At 40.4% G+C, this 13,080-nt stretch overlaps 1 protein-coding gene across 1 annotated transcript in view; it reads left to right on the plus strand.

The window, feature by feature from the left end:
• The window catches only part of BVES (blood vessel epicardial substance), a 265,683-nt gene that overhangs the window by 160,755 nt on the left and 91,848 nt on the right, over positions 1–13,080 (plus strand). The window contains exon 6 of the mRNA XM_033936311.1: positions 2,121–2,249. Coding sequence (XP_033792202.1) covers positions 2,121–2,249 — 129 coding nt within the window. The remainder of the gene's footprint in view (positions 1–2,120; positions 2,250–13,080) is intronic.

Raw genomic sequence — 13,080 nt, forward strand, 5'->3', positions numbered from 1 at the left:
TAATATGTTTACCTTTCAAGTAGGAGGCTGACAATTTCACAGATTTGTTGACTTCTGAGTAATAGAACTTTGTTTGAAAAAAATTGCAGAGATGTTAGATAGCAAAAGTGCTATGCTGGAACTTCAGATGCTTCAAGGGTTGTCATCAAATTTAGAATATAATGGTTACAGCAAGGGAATTATCATAATTTTAAAAGATTTGGGGGCCATTGATTACATATTCTAATGATCAGACACCTTAAACACCTTGTTATTATATAAGCTACAGGAGGGGTGGGATTGGGTAATGTGATATTTGATAATTGATTTAGTGTTATTGGGTGGGGTTGATGGGAAGGGATTCTTTTATACTTTAATGATTATAAGTAAGATTGTCAAATAATTTGTAAAAATTATTTTGGTTGATTATTATACACTTGTTGTAAGAGATAAAAATGAATAAAGATTTACAAACAAAAAGAATATAATGGTTACTGTGGATGGGCAGACTGGATAGGCCATTTGGCCTTTATCTTCCATCATGTTTCTATATTTCAGGTTGATCCATATTGAAGAAAAGATGACTCATCTAAATTGTGAACATTTTGGTTGTTTTTAACTCTTATCGTTGATTATATTATTGTAAAGATGAAATGTCGTAGTCAGTGTCTCAGATTTTTTGTTTTTATATTTTTTTAAATACATTTTTACGTATTATTATTTTTGAATAAAAGTAAAAAAAGAGCTGTGGAGGTAAAATTACTAGTATACAGATTTTCATGGCACATAATCCTGATTACATCCTATATGAGGGATTAAGTCATTCTGCTGCTCGTTTCAAGAGATGGGTCCTACTCCCAGCCACAAGCTTTGTCTTTAGTTTGTGGCTGTGACAGAAAATCCACCATGTAGATATCGAGGCAGCAGGTGAAGAGGGAATAAAGAATGACCGCTGTAAGTAGTCCATTTAAATTACCTTGTTCATTCAAAGCATGAAGTAAAACACAGTTTATTCCTAGGATAAGCAGCTTAAAATCTATTTTCCCCTCATCTCTGCATTTCTACATTAAATCAGATCAAAAGAGCATCTGACTTAGGATCCTTCTTTCACTTGTGTCTGCCGATGCCTGGGTGTGCGTTGCAAGGGTGAGGGGGGCAAGGCAGTGAAGGAAGGAACAAAGGAGGTTGGTAGTGCAAATGTCAATAAAGGAAGATGGGATGGGGGTGTCCAGATCTTAAAGCAGTTGTGAAGAGTCCGTGCTGGAGTGGAAAGGAAGGCTAGAGTACTGGTTAACGGGACAGAGAAATAGCTGCCTGCAGCTTCGTTAGTATTGGAGGCCAATCTGGAGATTCCTAGATCTGTTTTAATATGTCGAAGGCAACACAAGAAAAGAGCGTGGCAGATACAAAAGTAGAGCAGCAAGTAGCTTTCTTATTAGTGTTAAAGTCCGAGTGAAAGAGGACACCTGCTCAGCTACTCTTCTCTTGCTCCTTCCCTTCTTAAAGCCCCCTCCCGCAAAACGTTGATATACTCATGCCCAACTCCCAAGAGATGCCACTACAAACGATTCCTTGACAGAACACTCTCCTTCCAAGCAGGCATCTGGAACAACACCCTTCGCAACCTCCTCTTGAGCTCCCCCACTTACCATGCTCTCAGAGGAGCACTGAAAACCCACTTATTTGACAAGTTCATATGATCCTCCAAGCCCCTTTCTAAAAGTCCTCTGCCCCTCTCTTCTCGCTTCACTTCCCCTTTTCCCCCTCCTCTCTTCCCCCTACTCCCTAACTTGTATTGACTACTGTCCCCTCTTTGTAGCTATCAACTTCTACATACTGTCTAGAACTGAAAAGGTTTGTTGTCCACTTTGTACTTTTTCGCTACTGTATACCGTCTAGAACAGGGGTGGGCAACTCCGGTCCTTGAGGGCTGGAATCCAGTCAGGTTTTCAGGATTTCCCCAATGAATATGCATGAGATCTATTTGTATGCACTGCTTTCAATGCATATTCATTGGGGAAATCCTGAAAACCTGATTGGATTCCGGCCCTCGAGGACCGGAATTGCTCACTCCTGCTCTAGAACCATAAAGGTATGAAGGGATGTAAATAAAGCTTTATTATTATTAATAAACCTTGCAGGTTTCTTCTTAGCTGTGAAGTCAGATGTAGAGATGATCTCCAGCTGCAAATATTCACTCTTGGGCCTCCTTCCCTCTCCCTTCATTTCTGCACTACATGCAGCAAGGGATCACCTGCTAATAATAGATCGTGAGTAATGCTTTTTCACTGTTTAACTCCTGCAGAGAAAGAACATGATTTACACAGGCCACATAGGCTGTGCTCTTCATTGCAAGGCTTGGCAGCCCCCCTGACTCATTCCCCAGTACATCATCTTCTCCCCACTTTTCCTCAGACTTGCTGCTGGTGCACTTCCTAGTTATTCTGCTTAATATCTGTATGACACAGCTCTTGGTGAGGTTGAGGTGGGTAACAGACTGAAAATGTTTCTTGGGACACCTGTTTTATCTTAATGCAATAATGTAATGTTGCACTTAAATTTTGTTTTCTTACCAAACCTTTCATACTTTCTGAAGGAAATATTTCCACTTTTTATATACAAGCAAAACTAACCATTTCCCCCCCCTCAGACGAATTTCAGAGGTTTCAGGTAGATCAGGAGAGATGCATATTTTACATAGCAAGTATTAATCTATTTTATCTACCTATTTAGTTACTATGGGTCCAATTCTAAAGATGGAGGCCGAAGTTAGGTGGCAGTAGGCACCCTACCGCCATCTTACTTGGGTTTAATTGGCTTAATCGGCGCACTAATTGCACCGATTAAAAACCAATTAAAACTCGGTTTTAAAGAAAATGGAGGTGCCTAAGGGTGCCACCAGAAAGGCTGCTGTTGTCCTGCCTACGGCGTTAGGCATTGTAAGGCACGTTTCTTGTGAAAGGTAGGCGCCAGAAATGTAGACCTTTAAAAACTCTGGCCTGCGTTTCTAGCGCCTCCCTTTCACATAGCCGCAATTCTGTAAATGGTGCTGTTGCATGTTGGTCTTATTACACGAACGTATTTGGACATTCAGATGTGGCGATAAGAAGACACAATTTCCTCTGATGTAGCCTGAGACAAGGCGAAACAGAAGTGCTTTCTGTCGGGAAGAAGCAGTTTTGAAAAAACTAAAGAACTGTATGAAAGAGCGTCTGAGAAATGCTACTTGAAGATAAGTTTGCTCTGTTTATATCACGTTTCACTAGACCTCTTTATATGAACTTGTTACTACTTTTTGCTCAGAAGCTCAGAACTGTTGCCATTGTTATAATATTTTAGCAGATTTAACCTCTCATTCTATATAAGGACAGAAAAAGATTTTAATACTGATAAGAAAGAATGAAACAAAGAATGGAAAATTATGATATATATGTATGGAGTTTTTTCAGGCCAGTGATGATATGGATAGCTTAGGGCACTATTCTTCAACCACCGGTCCGTGGACTTGTGCCGGTCTGCAGGAAATTTCTCCCGGTCCGCGCAGGGCTGGCGAGATTGATTAACTTCAATTTCCTGCCAGTCTGCGTAGGGCCGGCGAGATCGACGAAATATCCAGCTGGTCCACTCAGGGCCGGAGAGATCATGGAGAGCCTCCGACAGTGACTTTCTCCCCTCTCAGCAGCTCTCCTTACTTACCAGCGCAGCGATTCAGGAAGGCAGCTTTGGGGCTTTTGCTGAGTTGCAGCCGTCTCTGATGATGCAACTTCATCTTTTCTCATAGGCGGCACGACCCAACAAAGGACCCGAGGCTGCCTTCTGAGTTGCTGCGCTGGCAAGTAAGGAGAGCTGCTGGGAGGGGAGAAAGCCACTGTTGGAGGCTGGGAAGCTGCTGGGCAAGGGGAAAAAAAGGACAGCTGCTACTGGACCTGGAGAGGGAGAAGGAGAGATGCTGCTGGGAGGAGAGGAGGGAAAGAAGTCTGGGAAGCTGCTGGGCAAGGGAAAAAAGCGGCAGCTGCTACTGGACCTGGAGGGAAGGATAAGGAGAGATGCTGCTGGGAGGGGAGGAGGGAAAGGAGTCTGGGAAGGTGCTGGACAAGGATAAAAAAGGGACAGCTGCTACTGGACCTGGAGGGAAGGATAAGGAGAGATGCTGCTGGGAGGGGAGGAAGGGAAGGGAAGAGAGTTATCTCTGGACAGGAGGAGGAGGGAAGAGATAAGGAAAAAAGGAAGGAAACAGCTGGCAGGGAGATTAGAGGAGGGGAAGGGAAGAGACGGGCATGATAAAGTAGAGAGATTGATGATGGGAAGGGGTCATCAGAGAAATAAGCAGAGAGGGACAACTATGCTAGATCTGGTGTAGGAGAGATAAAAATGAAGAAAGCAGTGAAGCTGGAATGAATAATGTAACCACTCCCTCCCTCTCCACCCTACTTAGTCCCCTCCTTCTTTCCTTTCCACCAAGCCCTTCTTCTTCCCTTTGGAGTTCCTTTCTTTAGTAATTCCTGTAAACCGTGTCGAGCTCTGCTTCCGTGGAGATGATGCGGTATACAAACTTAAGGTTTAGTTTAATTTAGTTTTGTTTAAAAAGGAGAGAGGAGGCACAGGCTGGATTGAAAGGGGAGAGGGGCATAGAAAGAAGTCAGATACATATGGAAGGGGGAGAGGGCAGACAGTGGATGGAACGGGAAGATGCTGGATTGAAGAGACAGGGCAGACGCTGGAAGGAAAAGAGTGAAAAGAAGATGAAAGCAGAAACCAGAGACAACAAAAGGTAGAAAAAAATCATTTTATTTCTATTTTGTCATTATAATATATCAGATTTGAAATATATATCCTGCTAGAGACATAACTGGGGGCGGCAAAGCCAGGCAGTACTTCTTTAGCTTCCATCTGGCTTAGGGCTCTCTCGGACCAGGGATCACTCCCCTAACACTATTCCTGTCATGTGTGACTGCAGTATTCTCTTAGCATGATATTTCTGTGTAGCATTCTGTAATAACTTGGCTTGTTCAGTTTTCTTGATAGTAGAGGGAATATATGTGAAGGGGAGGGGAGACAGGGGTTTTGTTGGTCCTTGCTCTGTATATTTATATTTATAAAATGACAATTGTACAGAATATTGTTTCTTTTTATACTTTAATAAAATACGATCAATATAAAATCATAACTGAGGCTTGTGCGGATGGGATCAGATGGTTTGTGGGTACCGAGCTTGTGGAGATGGGGCGGAAATGGTGTTTTAAAATTTCAGTCTTAGTAGGTTTCCGGTCCACAAAATAATTCTTTTATTTCTGCCGGTCCACGGGTGTAAAAAGATTGAAGAACACTGGCTTAGGGTACTGTAGAGTCCTGGCTGTCCGTGTATGAGGTTTGTTTTCTCCATTTTTTTGTATATATTTTGATTTCTGTCTCGTTTGCTTTATTTTCAATGAGAAAGTGTGAATGAGGTTTTTCTTGCTAAATTCAGTACACAGTTCGTTATTTGCATTTTTAGTTGTTATGTACGACTGTACCTTGAGATTATTGCTTTTGCATGATTGACATTTTTAAGGCAGGCGCCATTATTGATGTCATTTACAGAATCTGGGTCTATGTCTTTTACTGCTGGGTATAACATTTTCCACAAAGATTTACTTGTTCAGTTTAATTCTTACTTTGTTCCAGTTAAAGGAATCACATCCTACAGAGATGGTATAGATTTAGGTGTTTTTTTAAAAAAAAAAACCTGGTTAGGTTCCAACTTCCCGATCCTTGATTCTGAAAACACCAAAAATCCAGTAAGGTGTCTTTGCAACATCAAGCATAGCTTTAGAGCTGCCAAACCTTCTTTTTTGTATCTTCCTAATATCGGCACCTGTTTTGGGGGACTTGGGGGGAGGGGGCTAATCCATGTGGGCTACTGTTATGATGAGCTATTTTACCCCAAGTCATGCTGGTTTAGTACAGGGTCTCATTTTATGCAATGAGATCTTGTGCTTTATGATAAATTAATGTCTTAACAGTAGCACATGTTGATAAATTTCCCCATTAATTAAACAAAAAAGAGATGTCTAGAAATCAAAATCACTCATATAAAATATAAAAGCAAGTCAAGTATAGGACAACAAAGCCATTGTGATATCACCGATTAGATTAGCTCTTAGGCATTATGACATCACAGTATCATCTCTGATTACCAGAGACTGAAAATCTTCACACTAAGGAGGGAAGTTATTGTATTACATTACATAAATATTTATGAATCGCTAATACGTATACCCCAATTTCTAAGTTAATAAGAAGCTAGTCATCATGAGGAATGACAATCTTATATTAAAAACCAGAACACAAACATATAGAGGATCTGGTCATCTGTTACAGTGAATAAGATATCTTGCAGAGAAATAGGTTTTCAGACCTTTATGGAATTCTCATAAGGGGATATTTTATTTACTGTTTTAATCCTTAAGTCTCTGGAGTCATCATGTTAACATAGTGAAGTGTGGTTCATTGTTTACCTTAGGTGCCAATCCTCTGGGCTCTCATCATGGCAGGACTTTGTGAGGGACGAGGATTGGAGGGACACCCTCCTATATGGGAGCAAAGGTGATGGGCAATTGTGGGAGAATGAGCCAGTATTGGAGAAACATAAGAATAAACTTACTGGGTCAGACCAATGGTCCATCAAGCCCAGTAGCCTGTTCTCACGGTGGCCAATCCAGGTCACTAGTACCTGGCCAAAACTCAAGGAGTAGCAATATTCCTTTCTACTGATCCAGGCAAGTAGTGGCTTCTCCCATGTCTTTCTCAATAACAGACTGTGGACTTTTCCTCCAGGAACTTGTCCAAACTTTCTTAAAACCAGCTGCGCTATCCACTCTTACCACAACCTCTGACAATGCATTCCAGAACTTAACTATTCTTTGAGTCAAAAAAAATTTCCTCCTATTGGTTTTAAAAGTATTTCCCTGTAACTTCGAGTGTCCCCTAATCTTTGTAATTTTTGACGGAGTGAAAAATCGATCCACTTGTACCTGTTCTACTCCAAGCTGAAGAGCCCTAACCGTTTTAGTCTTTCCTCATACGAGAGGAGTTCCATCCCCTTTACCATCTTGGTCGCTCTTCTTTGAACCTTTTCTAACACCACTATATCTTTCTTGAGATAAGGAGACCAAAATTGAATGCAATACTCCAGATGAGGTCGTACCATGGAGCGATACAGGGGCATTATAACATTTTTAGTCTTGTTAATCATCCCTTTTTAAATAATTCCTAGCATCCTGTTTGCTTTTTTGGCCACCACCGCACATTAGGCGGAAGGTTTCATCGTATTATCTACAATGACACCCAGATCCTTTTCTTGGGCGCTAACCCCCAAGGTGGACCCTAGCATCTGATAACTGTGATTTGGGTTATTCTTTCCAATGTGCATTACTTTGCATTTGTCCACGTTGGAATCGGCGAATAATCTGGCTTGAGTTTCAAAAGTTCTCGAAAAGCATGAACTGTTAACATAGCTGCACAAATACGAGCATGGGATTTTATGCAGTTTCATGTAACAAAATGCCACTTTCAGGAAACCACTGTGCCAAAGATAAAAAATGAAAGCTTTTCCTTTAATATCTGTTATTGCTCATTTTTAACTAGTGCTACTATGTGTTAATTTTGTGCATCTGGAAGCTTTATAGTTTTCCTGATATGTCTCACTGAAAATTGTTATACTCCATGAGTCCACTTCAGAGGCAATTTTTATTTTCTGGGACAGGAAGTGCAGAAACAAGTCTTGTGTGATTAGTAAAGGCACTGGGACTTGTATACCACTTATTGCTCAGTAGCTAATTCTCCAACAGCACAAGAATCCGACAACATATGCTTCCAGGTCAAAAATCTGATTCAACATATGAACCATCAGAACTTCTTTACCTATGGCACAATGCAGCGCTTTTAAACTGACAACAATGAAGGACATCAAACGGCTCTTTCAACAGGTGAATAGGAAGGGCTCATGTTCAGTGAATATGCCACCCTTTGTGCTTAAAACAATTCTTTTCCATATTCGGCCCTGTCGATTAAATCGGGAAGGATTCGGAAGACTGGAAGGTGGCGACTATAACGCAGATCTTCAAGAAAGGTTTGAGGGATGATCTGGGAAACTATAGACCGGTGAGTCTGACCTCGGTACTGGGAAAGATGGTAGAAGTGCTGATAAAGGACCACATCATTGAGCACCTTGACGGACACAATCTGATAAGGACCAGCCAGCATGGCTTCAGCAAAGGAAGATCTTGCTTGACGAATTTGCTGCACTTCTTCGAGGGAGTCAACAGGCAGATAGACAAGGGCGACCCGGTCGACATTATATATCTGGACTTTCAGAAGGTGTTCGACAAGGTTCCACATGAACAATTACTTTGAAAAATTGCAAGCCATGGAATCAAGGGTGAAATACTCACATGGATTAAAAACTGGCTGTTGGATAGGAAACAGAGAGTGGGGGTAAATGGACAATACTAAGACTGGAAAGCGTCACCAGTGGAGTGCCTCAGGGTTCGGTGCTTGGACCCATGCTCTTCAATATATTTATAAATGATCTGGAAATTGGTATGACGAGTGAGGTGATTAAATTACATGGAGTGCCGAGAGAGGGTTGGTAAGAACCGAAAAGGAATTACATTAGAATGCCAAGAGAAGTTTGGTAAAAACGGAAAAAGAAAGAGATGTAGCACGTATTTCAGTAATATAGCAAGGTAGGAAGGAGTCGGAGAACTACAATCGTAAAAGAGAAAGCAAAACAAAAAAAGGAAAAAGCAATAGGTTAGGGTAAAAAGTGATAAAATTTGTTTGTTTTTGTCCTTTACAAGCTCTCAGAAATGACTATCTGTTCCTTCATGGAGGATAATTGATATTAAGCGTCTAGAAATTTTTTCTGTAACTGCACCTCAGCTGTGGAACGCTTTGCCTTTATATCTACGAGAAGAAACAATAATAGATCATTTTAGAGGTAAACTAAAAAGTTTCTTATTTAAAGACACTTTTCCTTCTTAAACCAAATATAGCCTTTTAAATTTTTATTATTTCCTACTACTTACTTTTTCCTTTTCTTGTCGTTTTTTTCTTTTCTACCTTGAAATCATCTTTTTTTTTCAACTTTCTTCATTTCCTCCACCCAGTTGTGTTAACCTTTTATGCTTTTCTATTCTATAATTATTGTTGTTCTTCCCTTTTTCCCTTCATGTATTTTTTTGTGAGTTTTCCCTCCAGGGAATGTCATTTCATGTAGTTAGAAACATAGAAACATAGAAAGATGACGGCAGAAAAGGACTATAGCCCATCAAATCTGCCCACTCTACTGACCCACCCCATTAAGTCTGAGTACTAATGACCTAGTTGTTGTTCTTAATTGATATATTTGTATTGTTTTTACCTGTATTTTAAATATACTTGTAATTCGCCTAGAAATTCATTGATAGGCGATTAAATCAAATTTTAATGAAACTTAAAAATGTTGTAGTTATACAACCACACTCAAAGCGGTTCACATACAGGTACTTCAGGCATTTTCCTTGTCTGTCCCAGTGGGCTCACAATCTTTCTAATGTACCTGGGGCAGAGGTGGATTAAGTGACTTGCCCAGGGTCACAGGGAGCAGCACAGGGTTTGAACCCACAACTTCAGGGTGCTGAGGCTGTACCACGCACTCCTCTAATTCAATAATAATAATAACTTTATTCTTTTATACCGCCATAACCAAAAGTTCTAGGCGGTTTATACGAAAAAGAGCTGGACAGTCGGCAAAATCCAATAATTCAGTAAAAAAAATACAAATATTTGTAAAATAGAATTTCAGTAATAAAACTCTCATTAAGTAATAAATTTATCGAACAAAGTGGTCTTAATTAATTTCTGAAGACCACTTTGTTCGATAAGTGAGCCAAGTATAGAACAATGAAGCCATTGTGACATCACTGATGAGGTTGGCTTTGAGACATTAGTGGAATGATGACATCAGGGAAAGGGATTGGGAGTTTTTGTAGTTAAACAAGCACAATCAAAGTGGTTCAAGCATTTAAAGTGCAAGAAAAATCCCTTCATTTGGTGCCAATTTCATTTTTCTTCTCTCAGGCTTTATATGTTATTATATGCCAGAGCTACATGTGCATTATGAGTTCCTGCAAACATTCTAATGCTAGTTTCTTAAATTAAGAGAACTTAGTTTTATACAATATTTAGATACAATTTTATGATATTTAATCATAATTTAGCTCTTTTAAAAATATAAATCAGACAAGCTTTCTGTAAAGCTTTCTCCCAGAACAAATGGTCTAAAATTATTTTGTCTAATCTGCATTTATGAGGTCTGTTTGAAAAATAATGAGACTTCTTTTTTTTATTCAGAATCAGATGACTCCACAGAATCTGAACATTGTCCTTTTTTAAAGTAGCGTCCTTCACAATTAATACATTTTTTGCAGCATTTCAAAAAGAATTCAAAGATGTGCAGTAATCTTCTTTACGCCATCACTCTTAGTGCAGAGGCTGTGATGTTTTTCACTTCATAAGAACATAAGCCACCTGAAGAGCGTCTTTCCACGCGGTTGGTTTTTTTCAGGACCGTAACATTTCAAAAGTTTCATTACCGCTCTTTCCAAGTTTAACACCAAATTCAGTCACACCCCTCTGGCATACTCTCACAGACACATCGTCCTCATCTGCGATGATGAAATGCACGAAGTTCTTTCTCAGGCTATGACCCAAAAATGAAGAGTTCCTCAATCCAATTGCAGGTTCAGAAACGTCGTCGTATGAGCATCACAAGAACCAGCATAGCGTTGCCACATCTTATTTCTTGGAAAGACAGAGGCAGTCTCATTACATTTCAATCAGCCCTTGTATATTAAGAACATAAACAATGCCTCCACTGGGTCAGACCCGAGGTCCATCGCGCCCAGCAGTCTGCTCATGCGGCGGCCCAACAGGTCTAGGACCTGTGCAGTAGCCCCCTATCTATACCCCTCTATCCCTTTTTCCAGCAGGAAATTGTCCAATCCTTTCTTGAACCCCAGTACCGTACTCTGTCCTATTACGCCCTCTGGAAGCGCATTCCAGGTGTCCACCACACGCTGGGTAAAGAAGAACTTCCTGGCATTCGTTTTGAATCTGTCCCCTTCCAATTTTTCCGAATGCCCTCTTGTTCTTTTATGTTCTGAAAGTTTGAAGAATCTGTCCCTCTCTACTCTCTCTATGCCCTTCATGATCTTGTAGGTCTCTATCATGTCTCCTCTCAGTCTCTGCTTTTCCAGGGAGAAGAGCTCCAGCTTCTCCAGTCTTTCTGTGTATGAAAGGTTTTCCATACCTTTAATCATTCGTGTCGCTCTCCTCTGGACCCTCTCAAGTATTGCCATATCCTTCTTAAGGTACGGTGACCAATACTGAACACAGTACTCCAGGTGCGGGCGCACCATTGCCCGATACAACGGCAGAATGACTTCTCTCGTTCTGGTCGTAATACCCTTCTTAATATACCCAACATTCTGTTTGCCTTCTTCGCGGCTGCTGCACATTGTGCTGTTGACTTCATTGTTGTGTCCACCAGTACACCCAAATATCTTTCAAGGTTACTTCCCTCTAATATTAATCCCCCCATTTGGTAGCTGAACATCGGGTTCTTTCTCCCTATATGCATGACCTTGCATTTCCCTACATTGAAGTCCATCTGCCATTTATTTGCCCACTCCTCCAGTTTGTTTAGGTCCCTTTGTAGGTCCTCACACTCTTCCGCATTTCTAACCCTTCTACAGAGTTTAGTGTCATCCGCAAATTTGATAACTTCACACTTCGTCCCTGTTTCCAGGTCATTTATAAATACATTGAACAGCCGAAGAGTCCTGTACAGTCATTTTCCTGGCCAAGCCACAGAGACGAGTGCTGGGTACCCATTATCCATGTACTCATAACTGTTTATGTTCTGACTACAGCCGGTCATCAGCACCATCTGAATGAGGGAGATAAAGAAAAAAATTTGAACTTGACACTGCTTTTAAAGCCAAACACTTTAAAGCAGTGGTCCCCCAATCCTGTCCTGGAGGACCACCAGGCCAATCGGGTTTTCAGGATAGCCCTTATGAATATGCATGGAGCAGATTTGCGTGCCTGTCACTTCCATTATATGCAAATCTCTCTCATGCATATTCATTAGGGCTAGCCTGAAAACCCGATTGGCCTGGTGGTCCTCCAGGACAGGGTTGGGGCCCACTGCTTTAAAGAACTCTTGCTGGACTCTTGAATTGATGCAGTTCCTTGTGATGTCATTTAAAATAAACCTGTCTTCAATGATGTAGCAAATAACAATTGTTCAGAATTTGGAATTTTTGCCATTTTCTTTATGAATAGCTTGGGAGAATCAAAATGAAACTGGCTTCAAATGAAAAGATTGTTCTTGCACTTTCTAATGATCTGTTGAATTTAAAACTACCGGTACTTGTTTGACTCATCATATTTTACAGGCCGCGGCTTCTGATTATCTTGTCTTGGTTTTCTCTCACTTACACTATACAACTGTTAGGTTAATTGGGGATCTCATGTTAACACTTTTTACAATTCAGAGGAATACGATTTAAATGTCAATTTAATTCCTCTTTTGTAAATGCTGCATTCGCTCTTGGGAATAATTTATCAGTGCAAGGAATAATTGGAGTTAGTTATTTGAGATTTTGTAAGATGTTAACTTTTTTTAATGAGACTAAATCTTTTATTCTGGATGTATATAGTAGATTGGATTTTGGATCTTCATAGAGTGTGTATAGCTTCTTTTGATGTAAATCACCTTGACCTATTTGGCATTAGTGTGATTAATAAATCTTGTATTAGATTAGATCTAAAGCTGAATTTTGTACTACCATTCTACATGATGAAAACTAAGTCTACTTCGGAGTCAAAGTACTGTATAACAATTTTCAATGAGGCACATAAGGAAAATTATAGCTTCCAGCTGCACAAAATTAGCACACACTGCTCATTTTGGGTCTATGATAATTGAAGATAATTGGGAAGGGCCTAAGGCTTAGCCATACCTCTGACATTATAGAGTCCCTCCAACTTCAGAGAGAAGGCTAAGCCAATCAG

This window comes from Geotrypetes seraphini, chromosome 3 (genome assembly GCF_902459505.1).
Source record: "Geotrypetes seraphini chromosome 3, aGeoSer1.1, whole genome shotgun sequence".
Lineage (NCBI taxonomy): Eukaryota > Metazoa > Chordata > Amphibia > Gymnophiona > Dermophiidae > Geotrypetes > Geotrypetes seraphini.